We start from the raw sequence: 26,882 nt of genomic DNA on the forward strand, positions 1-26,882 counted from the left end.
GACACGGGACCCGGCGGAGCGCTCGGCATGGCGCTGTACGCGAGGGGCTCGGCCGTGGCCGTCATCCGGCTCCGCAACCCGCCGGTGAACGCGCTCAGGTACCGCCGGCAGCCCTCGGGGAGCGCGGGGCTGGGCCCCCCTTGCGAGCGGGTGGGGGATTCTCCGAGTTTTTCCTTCTCACCGAGTTCCTTCTCCCCGAGCCCGGCTGAGGCTCCCTCCAGTCCCGGAGCGGGCGGTCCCTGACAGCCTCGGCCGGGACTTCTCCACCGCTCAGTGCTCGCAGAGCCCCGGCGGCTCCTTCAGAGGTAGCTTGGATCTCGCTTTGCAAACACCATGCTGAACTTTGCCATAACTTCTGCTCTTTCTTACAATTTCTAGTTGGGGAGTTTCACAGGAGAGGGGCCAGGCTCAGCAAACCGTACTTCCTGCCATCCCCCCCGGAGGGTGTTTAAAAACTTTGCCTATTTCTCATCACCTTCCAGTCTGTAAATATCAAGACATAGCACAGCAGCGTTAGCTCAGCCAGGAGTGCCTTCAGCACTGCTTGGTACAAGTCAATGCTCAGATTTCCTGGTCTGAATACAGATCACCTGCCCCACACTGCTCAGTGCTTGCCTGGCGAATCCCTGCGCTGTCCAAGTGTGCTCAAGGGGGAGGGCAAAGGGCTCTGTGGATATCAGGCGTGGTTCAGCAAGCAGAGCTGGCAGCAGGATTAAACTCAGCCAGGGCTGTGAGGAAACAGTTCATTTGGCCTTTAAAAACGACTAAGGAATTGACCTCTAAATACTGATCTTAGTCAAAATGGGTCCTGTGCAATCTGAAACACGAGACAGTGAAAAACAAAGTCAAATGCCAATCTATAGGAGACTCTGAAATTTAGGTTTTCATGTGTCTTGAAAAGGACTTATGTGCTTTTAGCTTTATGTTAGTTGTGGGGTTTAGTTCCTTTAGTTCTGAGTAGCACATAAACCCTTTCTAAGCAGCTGTAGTTGTTCATAACAGTGACCATTCAGTGACCAACAGTGTCTATTCAGCCTGTATTCACAAGCCAAAAATAACCCTGCTGCAGTTGTGCTTGATTTGCAAATGAGAAAGTTTGATAAAAAGAAGCTCATAGAGACAAGGAAGAGCATGAAAAGCTGATATTCTTCTGTAGAAAAGCTATATTGTAGCTGGCACTGCTCACTCTTCTGTTGCAACTTGTTTAGAAGTGCAATAAGAACATTTTCACGTGCTCAGGTAATTGCCAGGAGAAACTTGGAGTGACTTGATGAGCTAAGATGAACCAGACCTGTAAGACTCCCAGAACTGTATGGTATCCTTTGGACCTCCTGTGTCCAAGACCAGTCTAAGAAAACTTCCAGACTGTGCTCACTATAAACTTTCAGTCCTTACCGTGAAAAACACAAAATACAGACCTAAAGAATCATAGAATCTCTGAGGTTGAAAAGACCTTTAAAATCAGTGAGTCCAACCTTCAGCAGTAACAGACATGTGCTTAAGGAACCTTAACCCCTCTCTTTTGAGAAGTCCTGGAGAAAACCCAAAGTCACCTCTGCCTTTGAACAGCAGCAGTGCAACAGCTTATTCAGGACAGATGTCTGCCTTTACTGCCCTTTGCTCCTGGCCCTGCAGTGCCTCACAGCAAGGTGCAGTTCTGATACACCAAGGCAGACAGATTGTGTGCTTGTGGTCCTGTCCCTCGGCCCCACAGGGAAGAAGAAAGATCCTGGCAGACTTCAGATCCATTAAGCTACAACTTGAGACATGTCTGTGGTCTCTGGGGCATGCCAGGGCAATAACTGTTTTTAAATGAGATCCATAATTCTCACACCCGTGCCATCAGGTGGGTGTTAGCTGAGATGTGACTGCAGCTAGCAAAGGTAGAGCACACTCTGATCCCTGGCTGCTCCTCCTGCTCCTGCACATTTCTGTACTGGACCACAGGGAGCAGGTTTGTTAGTGTTGCTGGAAATGTTTGACTGCACAGGTCACAGGAGGCAGTGAAAGTTACAGACAGGAGCAATCCTGAAAATTTCATTTCACTGCAGGCACAAACGCTTTTTAAGACCAGTGAGGTTTTGCTGCTGTGCTCCAGCCTCCCCTACCTCTCCCCATTATCCATTTCCCCCTCCTGGGCCATCACACAGGCCATTAGCGCTTCAGAAGCCACTGGTGGGCAGGAATTTGCTTTCTGTTTGACATCATCCTCTGCTGGTACCTTGGGGCAGTGCTTTCCTGAGAAATGTGTGCTGACTTGAGAGTCTGGCAGCAAACTCGGTTCCCACACAGACTCCCCTTTAAGCTAATCACTCCACCAGCAGAGGTGGCATCTGCCAAATTTGATTTGTTTGGAGGGTTTTTTCCTGGCTTGCAGAAGTTTAGTGTTCAGAGATCTGAATCTACAAGACCATGACATTGAGAGAAGGGATTTAGATATGCAAAGAACTGGGAGTCTGGGGGAACAGAAAGACAAGACTGGCAAAGGAAGGACTGACTACCCCTCCTCAGCAGAGGCAGGCTGCTGGCACTGGGAATTAGAAGGACTTTAAGGAGTATTTCAACATTTGAGCTGACAAGGACAGAAAAGCTCCAGGGAGGATAGGGGAGGCCATGCAATAGGGCAGCTTATGTGTGGGATTCTATGAAGTGTGACAGCATAACAGGTTTGATTGGGAAAGGCTCTCCCTGGCTGCCAGGATTGTCCTTCTGAGCCTGATCACCTTAAAAATCAGAAAGTGTAAAGGAGATGAGAGAAGCTGCAGCTTCAGACAAGCAGCAATGAGGGGAGAACATGATTACCCATGGATCAGCACCTCATCAGGATGAGATACAGAGAGAACATTCTGAGATTAATTAGGATCTGCTCCCTAAAACAACAATTCTAAAATTCCACCCAAAAGATGCCATTCTGGCTCTGGCCTTAATTTACATTCAGAAAGAGCAGAAAACTTTAACAGAACTGTTCAAGCTGTATTAGCAACTTGTCACACAACAGTGTGTGACAGTAGCTACTACACAACTGGATCTGGCACTGAAGCAAAGGAAAGCAGAGCAGGTAACTCCAGCACACAAGTCCTCAATTTCAAGTAGGGGATTATGTAATACCCAGGAGTTAGTTCAAAGAAAAACACTGCAGGAAGCTATCCAAAGGAAAAGGAGCTTGTGACAATGAGAGAGCCTGGATTTTGTTGTTCGGGTTTGGGATTTGCAGGTTTTTAAAGTCTATTAGAAGCTGAGAAAAATACAGAGGAAAAGGACCAGACCTCCATGTTTCCCATAAACAACATTTTCCACTGTGGGACTTGAGTCTTACTTCTCTAAATGTGACTAAGTAAATTTTCAGTGTTCCCTTATATTACTTTTTTTTTTTTTAAGAAAGAAATTCACATTCACAAACTCCAGCTAAAATGTGAGATAATTAAGGTAAACAGTAAAACTCTGTTACAAATCCAGCACCTCACAGTCACTACAATGAGTTCCATAAATTAAAACAACCTGGTATGGATATCTCCAAAAATATTTTCTTGCTCTGGTGTGCACCTCCTCTTTAACAGCACCTGCTTTGAGTTCCTGAGACACTGAATCACCTTGGCAGAATCACTTTTCCTGCAGTCAAAATTGTACTCATGGTGGAAATGACTGCATGGCATGGGATGCAGCCTTGGAAAGCATGGAGGGATTTTTTGCACTGTTACTGCTAAATGAATGACAGTGTCACAGTAATGAAATACTTATGAAAATTACAGTGACTTTTTGTTTCTTTAATGCTCTAGCAGTTTGAAGCTGGGATTCTCCTGAGTACTTTTATAATTCTACTGTCACATATTTTACTATGATGCTTTAATTGAAAATTACATCTTTTACTGCCAGTTATAACATGTGACAAAGCAGTGCAGTCTGTCTGTTGGACTGTGACATATCCAAGGCAAACTTATCACTCCATCTTAGAAAAACATGAAACTGCAAAAAGTCTGATTTTTCTTCCTTTTTACCCCACAAAAATTCCAATTGGGAAGAAGTTATATGGAAAAATAGGAGATATTTTTGCAAGCAACAATTTAAATTATTCACTGCCATGAACAGTCCAGTTGGGTTAATTAAGGTGAGACAAGGATCAAATTGTGATTTTGTGGCAGCCTTGGTGACTAGTTTTTATTTTATTTTGGTTGTTGTATGTTGTTTTAAGTGCTGAGGGCTTGGAACTGATTTCCTCCATAGAACCCTGAACCTTCCCATTTGCTGCAGACAACCCTTCTAGCTGGGCATTTTGCATCTGCCTGGAACAGACACAGAAATACTGATTGCTTCTTGTCTGCTCCTGATGGAGTTGTGCCATTTGTATCTACAATAGTTGCAAATGAGTAACTTCACATTTGTTTGGATCGTGGAACATATTTTTTCTCCCTCTTTGCCCCATGGTTTGTAGAGTGTAATGACATTTCCTAATGGCTTTCCCTGCAATCTCCCAGCCCCTGGGTGATTTTGGTATGGCTGTGGCCTGGCTCTTCACTGATGCACAAACAGAACTCAAAGAGCAGCAAACATTGGGGGCAGCCTGTGGGTGCTTCTCAAATAGCAGCAACCACAGATATGCCAAGGGGAGGGACATAAACCACGATTTTTTAACATACTAAAAACACATTTAGTGTATAAAATTTGGAAAGGTTTTCATATTCTACTATGTGGACCTATATGCAGTGGAGAAACCTTTACTGACTCACCTCACAGTTTTACTTTGGCATGGCCAAATTATTCTCATTTTAAGTTTCAGCCTTCAGAACCATTACTAACATCAGACTTCAGAGCTGTCTTTGATGTCTAGATTGGGTAATTGGTACATAACTGGCTGTTCTCTCTCCAAAAATAACACTTCTCCCAGTCTCTGGCTGTCAGGTCTCAGAGCTCCCACTGACCCTTCTGTGTAGCACAGCCTTATACAGGCAGCAGATGGTCCTAGAGACCCTCCTAGACAGCCCTCCTCAGCCAAGAGCCCTGATTGTTAGACTTGGCCAATGGTTTGTCTTGAATTTTTTTGATTTTGAAGGAGGAATATGCAGAGCTTGGCTGGGATTCCTTTACACAGTTGGCTTACAGGGAGCTCCTTGGGCCTTCAGGTTTCCCTTTGCAGACTATGGATTCCCACATGAATTCTGCAAGCATTGCTCTGGAAAAATGTCTGCACACAAGAGTGCAATGATGTGGTTTTCATCTACTTCACCACAAGCCTCTTCTTTAGATGAAATGCCCTCTAACACATAGAGCAACACATACAAGCTGACTGTGCCTCAGGCCTTTTGATTAGCTCTGTGTAATTAACACTGCTCCTCTCCACTGGGCATCAGCAGAGCTCTGCTCCCTTTTCCTCAGCACCAAGCTCACATGTGGAGCTGGGCCCAGGGTTTGGAGAAGGTCTAGGAAGAAAAGCTGATTTTCAAAAGGACTGGGCAAGTGTGGATGATATTTCTTGGCTATTCCTCCAGCTGCTTGTGGCTCAGATTTCCTGTATCAGAGGCATCTCTAGCCAGAATAGTCTCTCACAAATGATATCAGTATGTGTGTATAACAGTGCATTTTATTATCTAAATAATATATACATTAAATTTGTATTAATATTTCTATTACTAAAGTCCTAATGCTTCTATTTTTGCCTGCTATTGTTACCACCTTCTAAAACAGACTAGGTTCTCTAAGTCCATCCATACAAACACCTGAATTAGCTTTAAAGAGGCAAATGCAAAGTGGACATTCAGTTGGGTCAGACTTTTTAAATATCACATTTGAAAAATCACTGTTTATGCTTCTACAGATCCATTTTGAAATTCTTCATTAATTCTTTGCTGGCCACATTTACTGTTGGTGCCTGCAGAACTACCTTTTCAGATGAGTCTAGACATGTTCTGTGGTGTTTCATGCCCAAATTCCCTTTGACAGGACCCCACACCAGTTTAAGTCCAGACCTATGTGCAGTTCTTCACAAGATGAAAGCATTATTAATATCAGCAGAGCCTGTATCAGGTGTTTGAAAAATAACTTTTTTATCCCTAGAGCTCCTTTCAAAAAGTTCTTAGATTGTCAGTGGTTTAGCATTAATTACTTCTAAATTATGCTAAACTGTTTTCTTGAAAATCTGAATGTTTAATTCATAAAGACATCTTCAAAAGAACATTTCCCTGTGCTGCTTGTTGTGGAAACAGCAGTGTCATAGCCTGAAGATGAGTCCTCCAGGCAGTGACTGACAGGTCAGCAGTCAGCCTGTTGGGTTTGGGTGTTTGCCCTTGGAGTAAGAGGAGACTAAGGACAGGATTTACCTGTGACAGCAGCCAGGCATGGGGACTGCCTGTTGGACATGGTGCTCATTTTCACTGGGCTGCTCAGTGTTCTCAACACAGACCTCTTGGAAGGGGATGTATTTCATGGCTACTCACTGAATCTCTGTTTTATTTCAGTCTGCCAGTTCTCCAGGCTTTAGAGGATGGGCTGAAGAAAGCAGATGCAGATCCCTCAGTGAAAGCTGTTATGATTTGTGGTGAAAATGGGAAATTCAGTGCAGGTAAGACATCAAACACAGGCTGAGCAAAAGATGAAACACTCTCCACCCATCATATCTGAAGATTCTCTGCTTCATCACACTGCTGACAAAAGTCCTGATTTGGCTGGAAATGGCTGCAAGAGAGGGTGCTTTGTCTATCTTGCTTTACCACAATTGACATGGGGCACATAACAAGCTGGATCTTGAAACAGGCCAGAAGTAAACTGGTCTGTTCATTCTGAAATGAGGGACAGCTGCTCAACTCCATAACATCCTGGTGTTTCCATAGCTTAGCTTATGTAAAATCTCTGGACCATTTACTGGTCTAGTATATGGAACGTACCTAGAGTGGGGCAGTGGTGAATGACAGATCTCCAGTAGAAGCAGCCTGAAAAGCTAGGGAGTTTCTGAGGAGTTCTATATTGCTTGTTCATAGTAACTAAACTATTCCAGGCTCAATATCACACCAAGAATGTTTGCAAATTTCTGCAGTGACGACATGATCCTTACAGTTACTCTCTATTTTTGTACTCAGCCTTCCTCTGAGCTCTGTGAACAGGATCAAAGTTCCAGGGTTCCTTGAAGCTGGTCCCAAAAGGGGGTGATTCCTGTTAACCCCTCCCCTGCCAGCAGCACGTTCTGCAAGGGCTTGTGCATCTGTGAGCAGCTGGCACAGAGGGAAGGATTCTTCCAGTCACCACCTCGCCTACTAATTCCTGTTAATCTTTTGGTGCTCCCCCAGGAGCTGACATCCGAGGATTTTCCTCTCCGAAGAGACTTGGAGGTGCCCTGGGCCCCATCGTGTCTCTCATCGAAAGCAGCGAAAAGCCGGTGGTGGCGGCCATCGAAGGCGTCGCTTTGGGAGGAGGCCTGGAGGTGGCGCTGGGCTGTCACTACCGGATTGCACACGTGAAGGTAGCGCAGCCTGCACAGGGAAATGTTCTTTGGGGGCCAGAGGGGCTGCTGGAGGCAGCGGGAGCCAGCTACAGCTGGCACGAGCAGAGGGACAGGGTGCCTTTCCAGGGACCCTCTGCCCACAGGAGAGTGGCTTTACAGATGTAGGATACAAGTCTGTATGCTCAGACATTCTTCACCTACACCACCACCCTTGACATCTTTCCTAAGCCTTACTAACACACTAATTTCAAGTCATTTCTAAATATAAAGTAACTAGTAGGATAAGATGGCTGCCTAGAACTCCAGTAACCAAATGTTAATTTGCCCTAGGTCTCATTATCTATATTCTGTTGCAGACAGCTGTATCTTACTGACTCATGCAGCGTGACTTTCTCTATTTATTTTTTTTTTCCCTAGCCTTGTGAATTCTGCACTTCTTTCTGCTCATGGCCTACTTTCTATAGGCAGTTGAAACTCAGCTAGCATGGAGTATTTAGGGTTAGATTCCTCATGAGCTCTGGGTCCCCAAGGAGCACTTGGACCAAGAGACAGCTTGAAGAGTCCTCAGGAATGATCTGGGTTTTTTCCTTCAATCCCCTCCTTCAAGGCTCAGGAATGCTGAACCACCCTGAGCAGTGCCTGTCTCCTTGTACAAACTCCTCACTGACAGGGCCATCCCCTCACTTCTGCAGTGAGTCACTTTCTCTGTGGCAGTGTGGGTTGCTGTAACAGCATAAAGAGATACTCCACATCATCCTCTATGCCACCTAAGGTGAGGGCCATGGAATCACACAGAATCATTAAGGCTGGAAAAGACCTCCAAGATCACTAAGTCCAACCTTTGACCCATTACCACCATGCCCACTAAACCACATCATGAAATTCCATGACTACTGGAACTATAGGTAGTGGTCTTTAGTAACTCAAAATCTCTTAAAAGCTCAATAGAAAATGTGCAAACTATCTTTTAAAGGCAACAAAATCTAGATTTTTTTTTTAAGAGAAGACCTCCATACACTTCCTGCTGCCCTTGGCTTATCTGCCATGACTCTATCAGATATGAAATGCACCAAGAGACATTTGAAGGAAGATTAGGGAAGAGTTCAGTGGTGTTCAAAGCCAGGTTAGATGGAGCTCGGAGCAATCTGGTGTAGTGGAAGGTGTCCCTACCCATGGCAGGTAGTGAAACAAGATGTTTTTTAAGTTTCCTTCCAATTCTTTGCTAAACTTGCAAGAATTAGAGGAGGGAGATGAAAGTTAAGCCAGCATGCCCTCCACCAGTTGGTAACTACTTGAAACATAATTGACAGATGTGTCAGTCTAGGGAATGCTGTTGGCCCTACAGCTGTCCCCCAGTGCTGTACTAGCACACAAATCCTCAGAAAGGTCATGTTTTCCTTGTGCATTTGTACAGGAATCCTTCAAATGGTCAAGTGGGTTTTTTTCTTAAATATTTTATGTAGCAAAAAGCAAGGATGAGGTTTCTATGTAGAAATTCTGAAGCTTCCTAGAGGAGCAATGTGACTCACATCTGCTTGTTCTTCCTCTATTTTGCTCAGTTTGCAATTACCACTCTTTCTGATCAGATTTTTGTTTAATTTTACTGCATTTTAGGCTCGGATGGGTTTGCCAGAGGTCACCATAGGGTTACTTCCAGGTGCTGAAGGCACTCAGCGACTCCCCAGACTGATTGGAGTACCAGCTGCTCTGGATATGATCACTACAGGTAACTGCTGTGTCTATATAGAAGAGCATGGCATTGAGTCATACCAGCTTGGTCTAAAAACCAGGAATCTTTTACCTGTGTAGCTTCTTGGGTTGTAATTCTACTTACTTCCACCCATGAGGGGCTAATTACCAGCTGCACAAGTCATTTGATCAGATGGAAAAGAACAAAATTGCCCATCAGGCTCCACTGCAGTCACCTTATTTCTCTTTTTATGGCAGGAAAACACATTCCAGCAACTGAAGCACTGAAGCTGGGCTTGGTTGATGAAATTGTGGAAGAAAACACCATTGAGGCAGCAATCCGTTTGGCAAACAAAGTGATTGGTGAGGAACAAATTGTAGCAGTACCAGGAAATAATCGGTGATGTTTCAGGGCTGAAAAGAGTCAGAAAAAAGCCCACCAGTTTGTTCTAATTTATATGCTCTATTCTTGAGTTTTGGCATCCATATAAGAGAGAATTAATTGCAGAATTTGTTTCCTGTTGTCTGAAGTGAAAAAAATCAGATGCTGGAAAGCTACAGAAATTCAACTGAGATTGAGAGAACAGATCTATATCAAGTCCTCCTGCTTTTTAATTGTATATCCAAACTCAGATGCTCCTCTGGGATGCTGCACTCCCCAGGTTTTGGGGGGTAAGTGCTCTATCCATCTATAGTTCTGGATCCCAGCTGGCATTGCACGCATTCTGGTTGCACCATCCATAATGGCTGAGCAAAAATAACTTTCTCCCTGTAGTGGAGGGGCTGGCACATCCTGTGCTCAGTTTAATGATCCATGGTCTGTATGTGACTCTGTCCCTAATCCTTTGGGTGCCATGTAAAAAAATGGCCTGTGCAAATGGGAGGAATGGGGAGAGATTTTTTTTCCCCCCATCTTAGAAATAACAGAATCAAATTTGCTGGAGTTATCTCACAAAGAGGAACATTCCTCCTGCAGCATGAGGAGCATTGCCTTTAGAGAAAACAGGGCATTTTTCCACTGCTGACCTTGTACCTTTGGAACCTGACCACTGGATTTCATCTGGGGCTCTGTCACAATGAGCTGAATGCAGGAAAGCAAAAAACCCTTCCTGCTTTGATCACATGGCCTGTACAGGCAATGCTGTCCAAGTTGGGATGTTGCTTTTGCTCCTCCAGTTCTCTTCACTACACACAAGGCCCCTTCTCTGTGCTAGAAGCTGAGGCAGCCCAAGCTTTGTCCCAGATGACAGTGCACCATATTTTAAGGTAATTTAAAGAATTGACTGTTCTTAAATATCAGTGTCTTGTGTATCTCCCACACCTTGAGATGTACCAGACAGGCACCAAGGTATCCTTTGGCTGGGTTTTCTGTAGCAGATGCCCATCCTTCTCACTGTATTCATCCCACAGTATGTTAGGGCTTCATTTTCTAGTGCAGAATCAATGACATAAGCAGTCCTCTTTTCTCTTTCCTTTATGTCATCAGACTAAATATAATTCTTTAGCAAGAGATGGGTGATATACTTCACTGCTGCTTCTAAGAAAAACAAAGGTACTTTGGTTCGCTGAGTTTGTCTGTTTTGAATGAGAATTCTGTTTCTCCATCTGTTGGGAGAGCAGTGAAATATTATCACTCTTCTAGGCAAATTAACCCAACAAACAGTGCTCCCTGTGATGTACCCTCTGGGCTCTGAATGATGCTTTGCACAAGATCTATGCCAGTACTGATGACAGCAGCAGCAGTGTGTCATGAAATGAGTAATGGATACATTGCTGGAACTGGCAAACCTGAAAACATTCCAGATTTCAACAAATGCTATGTGCAATCAGTTGAAGTTTAGATATTTGCATGCTTGTTTCTTCCATGACAGACATTGTGCAGTGGCTGACAGCTTGGCCTTCCAGGAGACCCTCAGGAAGGTAGCATTGACCACACTATTTCTCAGGGTAACTTGCTCTCTGGAGCTCATGTCCACTACCAATACTGGCAAAATCCTGTTCTTTAGCTTCATCTTCTTTGGAAATTGTCAAGCTTCATCTTCTTTGGAGATTGTCAAGCTTCATCTTCTTTGGAGATTGTAGCTACCAATGTGGGTTTGGGGTTTTTTTTGAGCTGTATAAGCATACAAGGATCCTGGCTGAAGGTCTAGCAGGTAGCCTGTCCAGTCTTACTCATTATTAGACTTTCACTCTGTTTATTGCTGGTTTGAGTTCTCCCAGCAAAAATGAGTAATGTCATTGACGGTGTTGCACATCACACTATATATCAACTCCCACAGAACTTTAAAAATGCTTTCAGACTCTTTCCAACAGCTTTACTGACATTTAAAGTACACATTTTAACAGTGAAAACACTGGTGAGCCAGCTAATCTATTTCTTTCCTGCTTGAAAAATTTCTCATTAGACCCCGCAGAAGACCATGACAAGTTTTGATGCACCATTTACCCCTAGGTTATCTAATAATTTGAAAGATTGGTGCACCCAGGGCCTGTACGTTTCTTTTGAGTCATTCCTTGTTTGGCCTTTGCCTAAAGTTAATAAATTTCCTGTCCTACAAAGGCAAGGCAGCACTTTCATTTTTCTCTATCAAGCACTAACAGGGCTGCAGAAGAGATGACAGTCTTGGATAGCTGGCCTGGAATTTGTTCACATGGAGTTCTGTTTTCAGTGAATGCTTCTCAGATAATCTTAATAAAACCAAAGAGAATGGACCAAAAAAATGCCATCACAAAACTCCACTGGCTTTGTGTGGCAGGCAGCATTTTGTTTCTGATGAGATTTTTTTAAAACATGAAGCTCCAACTGCTGACTTCTTACAGAGCAGTCTGGCTAAATAACTGGTTTTGTCACCACTGGAATTTCTATTCCTGGGAAGGCTGTACTGCAAGATAACTCTCAAAGAATCAATTCAGAAATCATTTTCTTCTAAAGCTTTTTCAGGACCAGAGCTGCAGTATCTCATGGCAAGAGATCAGTCTCAAATGACTGCCTTACTGTATCAGGGGTCCTTGATTACTGTTGTGATACACAGCTAACAGAGCTACTTTTATGGCACATTGGGAGAGCATTCTCATCCATACATTTTTATGGGTTGTTCCTAATGAAGAACACCTTCAAAAGATGCTCTGAAACAGTAAGTGGGTGTAGGAATACACAGAGGCAATTACTGACTCCAAGTCAGATTTTTCATTGAAAACCAGTATTTATGTATTGCAGATAGGAACCAAGAATAATTCCCTGACCTCTCAGGCAAACTGGCTTCTGCAGGCTAAAGAAAGTATCTTCACTCCTGAAGGCATTTTTTAAAAGGAATAGACAGGAGCTAAATCCTTGGGGACAAGGAGAATGTCCTTTCATTAGATATGCTTGACAATCACTGCAGTAATCCAAAGCTGCATTTCAGGCTTTTCCCAGCTGATGGCATCACAAAATTGACAAATGGCTGGAACTGCTGGTGACATGCAGCAGCTTACATCTCTGCCCACTTCTTGTTGGCCTGCTCTGGTCTTCCTCAGCTGGAGGAGAAAATGGCTCCTGGCCTCTACACAGCAGACTTTGAAACTCTCCACATACACCCCTTCTTTTTCTGACCCCATCTGCTGATTGACCTCAGAGCAGAGCAGTACCAATGCCTTGCACCAAAGAGGCAAGGAAAACCAGAGCAATTTGGAGTAGCTCAAGTTCCCCAGGTATTAATCTGTGGGGAAAGGTGATGAGTTTCTGCCTGTAAGCTACTGGGAGTTGCTGCAGAGGAAGCAGTTGTTCCTTCTGAGGCTCATCAAAGCTAGGGGTGGAACAGATGCTGCTGTGGGTAATTGCATCCTTCAAATGGAGAGTGGAGGAAAAGCTTTCCTTTAGAGCTGCAAGGCCTTTCCATGAGCCATCTCTGCCAAGATGCACAATATCAAGATATTTTAACCTCTTCCCAGGGCTCAAGGTTCTGGCTGACACCTTCCTTAGACAGAGCCTAGCCAAGTGTCCCTTGGACACAAACAGAGTTTGCAAAAGGTCTGACATGGCCTGGAATTGTGTCTGGCAGCCTGAGGGGCAGAGGCAGGGCTCAGCTTTATTCCTCAAAAATTCACAAGCAGTTCCCTGCATGAGGACAAACATTAGGCTGGCCCTGTCTCTTGCATGTGCCATCTCATAGTGTCCCAAGGGTTTACAACTCTAGGATAATATTTCTTTCTTTAAATAACATAAAATTTGATACTGCCTGCATATGTGGTACATTGGCTGATAGAAATTCTATAGATTTGATCTGCCCTTTGTGCCCCCTGGACTACAAACCTGGAAAACAAACAGGAGTCTGTGTTAGTTCCTGTGTGTGGATGATGTTTTCCTGCAGCACTGATGTCTGGCACTGTTCATCATCTTCCTGCTGCTTTGCTTTTAGAAATCAAGCTGCAGGTGTCCCACACTGATCTCTTATTCCCAGACTTGGATTCTGATAATTCTTCCCTCATCATAAACATGTCCTTTATTTTTATTAGCATTGCAGAAGCTAAGATACTGCACAGAGGTGCTGTAGAAAACCTATTCAGTTTGCAGCTAAAATAAGAGTTTTACTACAGGATCCTGAAGTTTTTTTGGTTTTTTTAGTCTGAGAACTGTCTCCTGTCCCCATCATTATTTGTGCTTACAGTATTATTTGCTGTCTGAAGACCAAGCTTAAAGGCTTCCAGTGGTATTCCTTTTTTACCAGCCCTTTTCACTGGATGTCATATGAAGTTCCTTGATCTGCCCAATCTTCCAGCCATCAGATCAGCTTTCTGGGACAAGCCTGAGCTTTCCTCTTGTGATGGAATATAACCCACTATTTAAGTCCTAAATAAAGAACTGCACATAAAGAGCATTTCTGGGTTAAAAACTTAAGGGAAAAAAATATTCCAAAATAAAGGAACATTATTCTGACTAAATCCTGCAATACTGGCTGATACAAATTATATCCACTGTCAATGTGAAAACATTTTTATGAACTCTGATTACAAGGGAAGCTACTTACACAGTGAGTGTTCATCTTTTTGTGCTCACTAAGAGGCTTAATTAAAAACCTGAGCTCTGAAGACCTTTATTACAAGAAATCAGTGTATTAACTCATCCTGGAAACTTGTATTTCAGTTTCTCCTAAGCATTGCTCAGTCTTTGAGGAAGAGCTAGAGTCAGGACATGTATCTCAGGCAGCCATGCCTGCAGTACTGCCATTATTCCTGCTCTTCAGTATCCCCTGTAGGATTCCCTGAGTATTCTGCTGGTGCATTGGCACTTCCCTAGCTCAGACAACAGGACAAGAAAGGGGGGCCAGATGCAATATGCTGCCTTGGAAGGAAGTGTGCTCCCATGGCAGAGCTTATCTAAGAGGCCAGAGCAATGAGACACTGTCCCCAGAGAGCTTCAGCATAAGGGTCTCAGCCCACCACCTGACTTGGGTGGCAGTCCTGGCTGCTTCTGGGAGCAGCACTAGCAATCCATGCAGTGCCATGCTGCAGTTAATGATCTGGCTATGGCTGTGGTGACAGCAGGGTCTTTGTGACAATGCTGCAGTATCAAGGGGATACCTCCCAAACTGCTGAACTTGTTCCTCCCTGGTCTTTACTGAGCAAGCTGCCTTTAGAGCAGAGGAACACCTGAGTATGGCCAGCTCTGTACTTACAAAGAAGACAGAGAATTTTGGCATCTGAACCATAACTATGTTCTCCCAATTAAAATCCTTTCTAGGTATCACCATGGCAACCTCTGTCTGTAATAAACTTCACATATTTGTGTGGCTGCTTGATTCATCACTTGCTGACACAAACATGAACTCTCCCATTTGCTGCCAAAGTCATCCTGAGTGAGATCTTTTGGCTAGTCCAAAGTGACTTGAGGGGCTCCTTCAGTCAGGGAAGAAGTCAGGGTGTGTTTTCCACTCTCTTGTCAATGTCTGGGTCAGGCCTCTGGCTGGAATGCCTCTGGGTAGTGTCAGCTGGGTCCTGAATACTAAACAACACTGGAGGAAATCTTCATTACTGAAGCCTACAGAAAGATCCATATGAAAGTTGCAGCTAGGACTGTAGAGGGAGAGAACTGGAAAGTCAGGGCACTCTGAAGCTGAGAAAAGAAAGGAGAGAATTACTTATTTGAAAATAAAGTCTTACTTTTTTTGAAGTCTGAGAAGGGACTTGAAAAATTGTAATTGTCAGAGCAAGCAGAAATAAGGAGAAATGTCAGAAGCTTTAGTTCTAGACCCAGCTCACTGTGCCATGCAAGCCCTAATGCAGGGATTGGAGAAGAGGGGGCAGACTGCATCTGAAAAGATGTGGATGCTTTGTTCTGTAACTCCATTTCTCTCCCCCAGGTCAGCCCCTGGGACCCCGCAGGCTCAGCCTTAAGCAAGTCCCCAAACTGCCCAACATGGAAGCGTTTCTGGAGGAAGCTCTTGTGAAGGTGAAGCGGCAGGCGCGGGGGTGCCTGGCTCCGGAGCTGTGCTTCCAGGCCGTGCGAGCCGCCGCCGAGAGCCCGTTCGCCGCGGGGGTGCGGCGGGAGCGGGAGCTGTTCCAGGTGCTGCTGAGCTCGGGGCAGGCCCAGGCGCTGCAGTACGCCTTCTTCGCCGAGAGAGCCGTGCGCCGCTGGGCCACCCCCAGCGGAGCCTGCTGGAGCAGCGCTGCCCCGCAGCCCGTGCGCAGGGCCGCCGTCATAGGTAAGGACAGCGAGCCGCCGGGGTGGGACACCCAGCGCAGACAGCAGCCCCATGGGAGTGCCCAGCCGTCACTCACACCCATCACACACTCCACACTCATCGGTGAAGTTGTCACTGCGTGGGGAAGCTCGAAACTCAGATGGCAACTCACATGCCACTAGATTAGCACCTGAAGTCTCCTCTTCCTTTGGAAGAATTGCTTTCTCTCACTTCAGAGACAGCTCTGTGTTGTCATCTTATGGCAGGGGTTCCATACTATTGTCTCCATACCACAAAGGTTTGATACCTTCTTGGTGTTTTCTCCTGGGCAGCTCCTCAGAGCACTGACCCTTTCTTCTTCACAAAGCAGCCACTGACTCCAGTGCCCTCCTCAACCAGCCACCCCACTCCTTTATAGCACTCTTCTTCTCATTGCTTACAGCTGTGGCCTGTTCCTAATCTTTGGTAATTGACCCACCTGCAACTCCTTAGGGATAAGATTACTTTTTACACTATCTTTATTTTCTTATATTCTATCCCCCTACAGCTTCGTGTGTCGACCATAAGCAGTCTGCTCCCTTTTAAACACCAAGACCTGTTTTTGTTTCGTGCTAGAAGCAGGTCTGTAGGAAATTCTCCTCCTCCTGGTCTAGTTCTGTACTGCAAGTGCATGTGCACAGAGTCACTCAGGATATATTAATACAAAAATGTTTTGACAGCTGTATTTTAAGAAGATTTCATCTCACTGGGATCCACTCCTGCCATTTTGTAGCCCAGCAAGATAATGCCTTCATTAATTTTTTATAAGAGCAATTTAAATAAAGCCTTCAATGCACTGCTGAGATTAAAAAAAAAAATATCTCTCAGCTCTAGCTGTTGATAGTAGCACTCAAAAATGGTTAGACAAGTAATGGAGCACTTGGAAAACATCCATTCTGTTTCAAGGAAATCTCACCAGATCAACATCACTTTTTTTCTGGGTGCTTCTCAGGGCTCTTGAGCTGTCTGACAACTCATTTTAGGCCATAGAGAATTTTTTGGAAGTTCTTTTCTCTTCATTAGCTGCCATGCCATATTTTTATTGGAAATGGGTTTTTAAACATTAGTCCACAAACCGTGTGAGAAGGATCTGTGGCTGTTAAAACATTCAGGTAAAGAAGCATTAATTGTTAGCAGATTTGTTCTATGACTTGAAGAGCACAGAAGTTTGGACACACACATTTGTCAGTGCCACACAGTCAGTTCTGCAGTGTATGCTTTGACAGGAGGGCCTGTGTTGGAGTTTGGGGGAATGACCAGGTGACCAGGAGGGACATTCTCTGCTCTGTGCTGCTAAACCATGCCAGAACAACACACTTGCAAAGGCCTAATCACAGTGACAGTTTAGCCAGAAGGGCTGTTAGAGCTGAGCTGCCTATTTTGGGGCTGTAACTGAGCTAGAGGGAATTCTGAGGACAAATGCAACCTCTGTTTGAAAGTTTCTAGTAGAAACATCATCTATACTTTATTTCCAAGCAGAATTGGCTGCGCTGCATGTCTCTTCCATTGGATTAAGTATTTGCAACTCATCTCTGGACAGATTTCTGAATTATGGTATGAAATTGCCCCAACCATACCTCCAGGTTTCAGTGTTTTTCATAGCTGATTACAGACAATCAAGTTAACTCCTCCTTCTGCAGAAGAAATAAACTAAGTGCTTTGATACTTCTGCTGGAAAGCACAATCTGTCACACTCTGATTATGTGATTTACCCTGAGCTTCCACAAATTTTTCAACACTTCATAAAATGTGCATAACCAAAGTGGGAGCAGCATTCCAGGAGTAATTACACCATAGCCAGGTACCAAAGTGTTTCTTCCTTGCTCCTGCTGAGCATGCCCAGGCTAACAGGCAACATTGGTATTAGCCACATTAACACATCCAGTTAATTATCTGCTGGCAGGGAGCAGCTGCACCCCAGGGATGGGGAGCCAATGACAAGAACAGGGAGTAGAACCACAGAATCCTTGAGGCAGGAAGGCACCTCTGAATATCATCTTGTCTAACATCTCCTCACATGGGGTCACCTAGAGCCACTTGCTCAGGACCATGTCCAGACAGCTCTTGAACACCTCCAAGGATGAAGACTCCACAACTTCCCTGGGCAACCTGTGCCGGTGCTCAGTCAGCCCCACACTAAGAAGAGTTGTTTCCTTTTGTTCAGCTAGAACTCCCATGTTTCAGCTTGTGCCCATGACCTCTGGTTTTATCACCAGGGGCCATTTGAGCCTGGCTCCATCTCCTTTACCAGGTACCTTTCTCTCAGGTGTTTATATACATGGGTGAGAGCCCCCAAGCCTTCTCTGTGCTGAAGTCACAGCTCCCTGAGCCCTTCCTCATGAGACATACTCCAGTCCCTTCATTATCTTATTTGCCCTTCACTGAACTCACTCTAATCACTCTTGTGCTGGGGAGCCCAGCAGTGGGCCCAGCACTCCAGCTATGTTCTTATCAGTACCACACAGAGGGGCAGGATCACCTCCCTCAAGCTTCCAGCAAGAACCTGCTGGCATAGCTCCACATACCATTGATCTGCTCTGCCACAAGGCCATATTGCTGCTCAGAGTCAACCTGGTGTCCACCAGCACTTCCAGAGCCTTTTCTGGGGAGCTGCTTTCCAGCAGCCAGCTCCACTATGCACCATTCCTCCCCACAAACAGAACTTTACACTTCCCCATTCCAGAAGATCCTGCCCACCCCTTTCTCCCTCTGGATTGCAGCACAACCTACTGCTGCATCAAAATATACAGTACCTGGGCAAGGCAGGCAGGGCAGGACCAGACATGGTGCCAGGAGCTACTGGGAGTACAGGTGATCAAGCAAAGTTCCCAGGATGATGCAGGTCCACGGTAAAGGTGGGACATCAGGCTGAGGTCTGGATCAACAGTGACCACAGCCACAGTAAGTCAGCACAGCTACTCCAAGAAACCTTAAGAAAGTATAAGCCCAGGTCTGAGCTTAAATGGGGCTCAGAGGCAATGGGCAGTACAGGTGGGTGGAAGGTCCAGGTGTGGCTGGTCAGGGACATTAAATCCTATCAGTGCACTCAGGGCCTTGACACTCACCCAGGCTCCAGCCCTTGCTGAATCATTGCTCCCATTACACAGCCCCTGTATCCCACCGGTACAGCCTGCTTTGCTTACACTCTTGTTCATGTCGTACTTCATTTCATGTGACATAACTTATCTTGGAGGTTTTTGATCACCTCCATTTAACCCTGAATCCCACACCAAAGTGTCACTGCTTTTTGGCCCTTCTTTCTGCATCTTGTGCTTTTTCTCCTTCCTCTGGAGGGTTTCCCTCCTATTTTGGTTTTTGCTATAAGTGAAATTGTAAGTCCATTAGAGACAGGCAGAGAACATGCCAACACAATTGTATTCTTTCTTTCAGGTTACTGAAACAAAAAGTAATTCTCCAGCCAGTACAATGCTCTACAGTGTTTTGTAACTTCATGTTTTTGATCTGAAGTACATCCCTGCAGCACCAGAAATCAAAATCTGAGGGATGATTTTTGAGGGACTGACACCTTTTAAAATAGTGCTGCTCATCCATGCGCGTATTGAGTCTACCCTAGGTGACCCAGGGTCTCTCTATTTTTGCTGCAGAGAGGAGGTCAGTCAGAGAAAGGTGCTGCTTCAATTTAGGCTCCTCAGAAATCACGCAGACCCCACTTTCCCACAGACAGTGCTGTGCTGTTTCACACACTAAAACCATGTTGCATTATCTTGCTGCTTCCATCTCTTATTGCTGCATGGTGAGAAGCAATTGAGGAGATCGTGTTGACTTTTTCATGTTGACTTTCCTTTGCTTCTGAACTCTTGGCTCCAACCTCTTTTCATTTCTCTGGTTCCTCACCACCCAGAAAGAAGGTTCTTTTCTCTCTGTCCCTTGCAGCTGCATCTCCCCACAGCCCCTTGCTTGTCTGTAGTATCACATTACTTCTGCTTGAAACTGCTACCCTGAAACAGAGAAAGCAGCAGCCCCAGTCTACAGCAGCCCATTACTGCCAATTGCTTATTGTTGTTTTTATCAGGAAAACTGGAACAGTCCTTGCATATTTTAGCAATCTATAAAGAATTATTTCAATTGCCAGGCATTTTAATGTCCAAATACTCATTGTAGTTCAGAGTGTTTTCCACAGATAGGTATTTCTGTAGTGTGTGACTGTACATGATCTGCCTTGTACATATTTCAAGTGCTTTTGTTTTGAAATTTGTATTTTAAAGTCCTTCAATTAATTTTGTATGATTTTTCGTATTCTAAGTACCTCACGTGACAGATCAATAATTAACCATCATTATTCACTCAGCTTGCCCAGAAAATGGATTTGTTATACCCGTATTTGGCCTGAAATTACATATGTACAAGTGTAGTTTTAATTATATGTCAAAGCTTCATTTCACAATAAAAGACCAGGAGCAGGATGGCTGGGAACTGTTCTTGCTCCTAAAGCAGATTTCAGTCTTTTCTGGAAAGATGTGCCTTGGACATGAAACTAGTCCCCTGCATGGAAGAGGAGAATACAGGGTTTGGAGGAAGAGAGAACACTATTGAGTAAGAAAATGCAGCATACAGCAGAAATTCTGGAGCAGTTCCTCACCATGTTTCAGTCTGTGTGATCTGAGCTGAGCATGAGACATCTCCCTTCTTCTTTCTTCCACAGCCTTCAACACATGTAAGGCCTAATGATCCCCTGCCATTTTTTTTCTGCTCTAACATATTCTTCCCCAAAATCACTTGGCTTTCTGAATTGCAAAAGAGGAATCCTCAGAAATGCCTCTTTTTCTGCTAGATAGCCAAAACTCTCCTTAGTTTTATAGCCCAATTTTAGGAAATATTTCCAGGGGAATCATGCTGTGCAAGCTCTAATGTAACAAACCCCTTGGGGCTTTCATTACTCTGTCTGCCAGCTTCATTAAACATCATTTCATACAGGCCATTGCAGAGTTCTGTAGGAAGTTGAGAGACAGCTTTTCTAGGTCAGAAATAAGCTTGGCAAGCTCATATCTTATCTATAAGCCTGTTACTGTGGCCCAGAAAGTGTAGTACTACAAGCATGTGTGCCTGTCTCTCACGGGATGGCTAAAACCTACATGGAGTACTCATGATGGAAGCAACCAGGGGAATCACCTGCCACCACTGCAGAGCTTCCCTGGGAAAGAAGCTTGGGGAACATCTGCTCACAAAAGAGGTCTTGATTTAGGAAAGAGCAGTGTGGAAAATTAGGAAAAGTTCATATGGCAAGAGAACCACTAAGATTTCAGTTACGAGACTGAAGCTGGGAGGATCAGAAGTGCATAAGGATGTGTGGAGAACTTGGAAATTCTAGAGAGAAACCCCAGGCCTCCCCGGTGGGAAGGAAGAGACTTCAGGAAGGAGCCATTTGGGACTGCAAACACTTCAACTTGATGGCTAAAGAGAGCCTGACAGATGGGGCTGGGTTAGGGGGTGAGCTACCCTCCTGCTCTGCAGGAAGAAAGCACTTTGTGTGGCTCAGCAAAGCCAGGGAAAACCTGTCCCTAATTCTACCTGCTCCTGCATCAAAGGCTCTGGAGACTGAGCACAGTGGGAGGAGCTACTCACATTCAGGTTTTTTCAGCCAGCAAACCATAGACACTGAATTACTAAAAGTTGATTCATGTTATTCTAGATTTATTTTCAAATTAGTTTGCAGTAGAACTTGATTATGAAATAGCAAATCTAATTTTCTTGAAAGGAGCTTCAGCATTTGCTTGGGAGTGTAATGATGGTTTGTAAGCAGGCTGCCAGCTAGTGATGCCAGTAAAAAACATCTTCTGGTGGCTAAGCAGGGAATGTTTGAAATGTCTTGTGTGCACACAAGCTTAAGGTGGGCAGAACTAAACCAAGAGTGTGTAGCACGTAGGAAAAACATCCTACCTTGTCTGACCTTGGTTGCTGGAACTTGTTTAAATGATGACATCATTTCAGCTCTTTTTTACAAAGCTGATTTAGACAAAATTTTTAATCCCCTTGTTTCTGTTTACTTGTTTAGCTGACTTTCATTTGTAAACCTGAGATTAAAAAAATCATTTTTACAGAATTATAACAAACCTATACTTTGTCTGGTTGCTGCTATATTTAGGATATTAATAATCTTCCCATTCAGAGGCTTTGCACTATCAAAGCTGGTAAAATTGTGCTGACTTTCCCTCACTAATTTGTATTAATTTAGTTGGAAAAGCCTCCACCATGGGAGAGCAGGATCAGTGATGTGGGTCATGTGTCACATGAAAGTGCAGCTTCATTTAATGTCACAGAGGACAGAGCTGGTGCAAGGGATCAAGCCAGTGATCTCTACACTGGTATTCCTGGGGGTAGGAGCTGGGAGTAGCATATTTACAGACCTTGGAGGAAAAAATTACAATGTGAATGGATTCTCAGTTAGAGGAGTTCTGGGCAAGAGCTTTAACTGTGTGGCTGGACAAAGAAGACTGACTTTGAGAATCTCCAGAAGTCAGGAATGGCCTGTGTTGGAGGGCTTGAAGAGTTCCTGGTGGGCAGAGATACCTGACAGAAAGTGAACAGCAGGCAAAAGGCTACTGATGTGGCAGCATGATTTAAAAGGAGAGAGAAGATGTTGAAATCTAGATTAAGAGCACTGCATTGGTTCCATCCCATTTGACCAGGCACTGAGAGACACAGGAGGCCTTAGAGACAAAGTTTAGAGCAGATCAGCAGCCAGGTCTTTACAGAAATAGCAGCTGAATTTTTTTTGCTTCAAAGATCACGCAATGAAGCGCAGAGGGAGAAAAGGAGGGAGACAAAGAGGAAGCTTGGAAGGATGAGGGAGAAACCAACTCTTTGAACTTTGCCAGTGTCAAAATCTCTGGGGGGGTGTATCTGCTCAGTGCCCATAACAGACCATCTCACAGGAACAGTGAGGCACTATACCCTCAGGGTGAAATCTTGCTTTGAACCTGCCTGCAGAAGGTCATAAGAGGGTTGCAGATGTAACTCAGAGCTTCTCTCTTTGATCCCCAGGTTCTCACTCCTCAATGATCTTGCTTTCCATAGGTGTAAAACTTTGCAGAGATAAGACATGAATCACATGGTCTGTGCACACTAGGTGAATCCCACTGGCATTTTGTAAGCTTGTGAGGGTAACTTGGCTTTGTGCTACCTCTTTTCAAACATTTAGGTTCACTGAAAGAGCAGATTCACCTTCCTTTTTCCCAGTCTTCAATATCTGTTTTCTATGTGTGCATTACTCGTTTTCAAGAGGCTTCCACTTTTTGTCCTGGAGATACAAAGGAAATGCTACTTTCAAGAGATTAATTTGCTATTCATAATCTTTGATTCTATCTTGCTTTTATCCCTAGGGCTGGGAACAATGGGCCGAGGCATTGTGACTTCTCTGGTAAAGGCCAACATACCTTTGGTAGCCCTGGAGCAGGATCTGGAGAATCTCAACAAGGGAAGAAAAGCTGTCATGCTCCTTTTGGAACGTGAGGCTATGAAAATGGAGGGGGGTGCCCAGACCCTGGATTTCCATAACCCTGCACGTCTCCAGTTCACTGTGGACTTTGATGCGTTGCATGATGTAGACCTAGTCATCGAGGCTGTGTTTGAGAACATGGCACTGAAGAAGGAAATATTCCACAAGCTGTCAAAGATCTGCAAGCCAGGAGCTTTGCTGTGTACAAACACATCAGCCCTGAACATCGATGAAATAGCTTCTGCCACAAACCGCCCACAGCAGGTCATTGGCACCCACTTCTTCTCCCCTGCCCACGTGATGAGGCTGCTGGAAATCATCTACGGCCGCCACACGTCCCCCACCGCCATTGCCACTGCTATGCAGCTGGCCAAAGCCCTGAAAAAAGTGGGAGTGGTGGTTGGGAATTGTTTTGGGTTTGTTGGGAATCGCATGATGTTTCCATACGTCCAACAAGCAGTTTTCCTTTTAGAGGAAGGAAGCAGACCAGAAACAGTAGATCAGGTTCTTGAAGATTTTGGGTTTAAGATAGGCCCCTTCCGAATGTCTGACCTGGCTGGGCTGGACGTGGGCTGGAGGTCCCGGAAGGACCAGGGCCTGACTGGGCCGTCCCTCCCCGTGGGCACACCGGCCCGGCAGCGGCACGGCCAGCGCTACAGCCCCCTGCCAGACCTGCTGTGTGAGCAGGGCCGCTTCGGCCAGAAAACCGCCAGGGGCTGGTACCTGTACGAGAGGGCCGGGGGCAGGACAGCCACGCCAGACCCATGGCTCCACAACTTCCTGTCCCAGTACAGAGACGCCCATGGCATCCAGACCCGCTTCATAGACCAGGAGGAAATCCTGGAGCGGTGTTTGTTTTCCCTCATCAACGAGGGGTTTGCCATCCTGGCTGAGGGAATAGCATCAGGCCCAGAGCACCTGGATGTCATTTACATCAATGGCTACGGGTGGCCGAAGCACAGGGGTGGCCCCATGTTCTACGCCTCCACCGTGGGGCTCCCCCGCGTGCTGGCCAAACTGCAGAAATACTCCGAGGCCCACCCTGATGTGCCCGGGCTACGGCCCAGTGCCTTTCTGAAAAAGCTGGTGGCTGTGGGGAACCCCCCACTCAAGGAGTGGATGTCCTACCTCAGCCAGCAGAGCTCCAAGCTGTGATTCCCCTGATGGAGGCTGATCTCCTGAAACCAGTGCTTCAATTGCACTGCCTCCTCCAATAAAACCCAAAGTGCTATGGGCCCATAAACAAAGCCACAGGCCTTCTGAAACCTTTGCAGGAAATCATTTTGGCCAATAATTGATCTCAGTCTCCCACCTGCTGCAGGTCACCACTGCCTTCATCCAGCCTTCTCTCTCAGCCCCAGCCTCACCCACTGCTGTGTAAAGGCCTGTCTCATTGTGCACTGCCTGCAGGTCATCACAGCTGTACTCCTCTTCCTGTCTGTCTTTGGGGAAGGCGGGGAGCAGCATTTACAGCCCACAATGCAAATCATGTTGGAGCCAAGAAAATTAGGATCACAGTCCAATCAAGACCTGCTGGATCTACCAAATCCTGTCTTCAACCTATTTCCCAGTTTGTTTGAGTTCTTGCCTGTGCAGCCACCTCCCCTCAATTCCCTGGCTCTTCTGCAGCCAGCCAGCTGGAACCTGCTCCCTTCTTGCTGCTGGCGGACAGATGGCACAAGGGTGCAGCAGCTTTCAGAGGTAAAGTCAAATGAAGTGGAGAGAGCAGGTCTGGGCAGAGAACAAGGGGCTGTCCCCTGCTGTCCTCTGGTACTGTCTCTTCTCCCTGCTGCAGTGGAGGCTCAAATAAACGCCAGGAAAGCCACAAATACATCAGCCTGACCAACCTGCCCTGTGGCGTTGGCTCATGACTGGCTTTCTGCATCCAGACTCCATCCTCTGTTGCCATTATCCCCACCTGGCTTTGTCCAAGCAGAAACATCTTCTGGCATCCCTTCAGTGTGGAAATGTGTTGCCATCGCTCCCTGTATCTTGCTTGACTACAGCTACCAGGTCTTGGGGCCCAACATGCTCTAATTGACCAGCTTGAAACACGGCCCTGGCACTGACCAGGTTTTCCTATGATCAGAGGGTGCTCTGGGAAGGGCATGGCACAAGAGCTGTGCAGGCAGGGACGCTGCTTGCAGGCGGGCAGGGAGGTAGCAGATCTCTAGCAAAGGGCAGAGCAGAGTGAGAGGGAGCCAAACTAGCTCCAGGCTTGATGCTTTGGGACAAAGTCTCCCATTTCACACATCTAGTGAATATACCTTCCAGTCTGGTGTGGGGAATAGGTTGGTCTGTATTCCCTTCTCAGGCACACTGAATGTTTAACTTTTGATTTTAATTTAATAAAACTACTTTGATTATCTAATGACAGATATTATACTATCACGTGAGAGAGTGGGGAAAAATGCCAATGTGCTTGGTTTTTGTTTTTTCCCCATCCCTTCTTTACAGGATGGAATTAGATAATTTTCCTGTTTCTGTTTGAAAAGGGTGCATTCCTCTTTTGTCTAAATACGTTTTACTTTGCCCTTACTCCTGTCCACCAGTGGGTGAGGGAGCAAAATTGAGGGCAGGAAACCCATCAGGAGTTACAAGCCTACTCAAATGCCTTGTTCCAGGGAGGGCTTTTCTCCAGGACTGGAGAAGGAGTCACTCTAGGCCCAGCAAATTGGGGCAGTTTGCCCCTAATCACTCGTGGTCCACAGCTGAGAGCAATCCAGCTTGGCTCAGAGGTGAAGCACTACTTCCACACGAGCAGGCTCTGTGGGACACATTAGACAACAGCCCTGGCTGTGCTGGCAGCTGCTCTGTCATCCCCAGGACAGCTCTGGACACGATGCCCTGCCAGTGCTAACCTCCCTTCGCCTGTGCCTCGTGCTGTGGTGCTCACCTGCACTGGGGATCGGCTGGGAAAGGGCAATTCCCTTGCAGCAGGGGCTGTGGAGCAGAGGACGTGCCCTTCCTCTGGAAATGCAATGTTATTCAGGGTAACACCAGCTTCTATCCTGGGGCCAAAATGCTTCTCATCACCTGCAGCACCTGTGTGCTGGTGCCTTTGATGGGTCTGTTTCCCTCATCAGGAACTGCTGAGGACAGAGGTTGTTCACACCAGTAATGTCTCTCCTGACAGAAGTTCATTTGTAAATTCGCATCGACCAAAGCAGCCCAGCATCGATTGTTCTGTCTGCCTGACGTCCCCACGAGCAGCGGTGACACTGCTGCCGCCGCGAGGTCGCATTGCCAGCTCCGGGAGGGCGGGGGCAGGGCTGGGAGCCCCGGCCTCTGGCCCGCTCCGCTCCCGGCAGGGCACAGCACACCCAAGGGCAACCGCAGCTCCTTGGCCCTCAGCCCTGCAGGGCAGCCGATCCAAAGCCCTTGGTGCCCACTGACAAGCAGCCCAAGCAGCAGCCACCAGCCTGTTCTGTGCTTCTTTGGTGAATTGTAACAGCCTTGCACAGTCCCCATCAGCTCAAATGTGCAGTGATGCCAGAAATATACCCATGAGTGAAATGTTTCTTCATTTAACAGGAGAGAACACAGCCCCATGCAGAGGAGACCTTGATAACCACTTGGTACAGGATTAGTTTTCTCTCCTCCCCAACAG

The 26,882-nt window shown here is 45.9% G+C and overlaps 1 protein-coding gene across 1 annotated transcript; it reads left to right on the top strand.

Moving 5' to 3' along the window:
* On the top strand, positions 1 to 25,766 carry EHHADH (enoyl-CoA hydratase and 3-hydroxyacyl CoA dehydrogenase). Its single transcript, XM_071437354.1, has 7 exons — positions 1 to 98; positions 6,450 to 6,553; positions 7,275 to 7,447; positions 9,044 to 9,155; positions 9,377 to 9,481; positions 15,457 to 15,798; positions 23,157 to 25,766. The coding sequence occupies exons 1-7, from the start codon at positions 28 to 30 to the stop codon at positions 24,425 to 24,427; spliced, it is 2,178 nt and encodes a 725-aa protein (XP_071293455.1). The 5' UTR covers positions 1 to 27; the 3' UTR covers positions 24,428 to 25,766.
* The last annotated feature ends 1,116 nt before the right edge of the window (positions 25,767 to 26,882 follow it).

This window comes from Agelaius tricolor, unplaced genomic scaffold (assembly GCF_023055355.1).
Source record: "Agelaius tricolor isolate 1412-34295 unplaced genomic scaffold, bAgeTri1.0.p SCAF_12, whole genome shotgun sequence".
Taxonomy (NCBI): Eukaryota; Metazoa; Chordata; class Aves; order Passeriformes; family Icteridae; genus Agelaius; species Agelaius tricolor.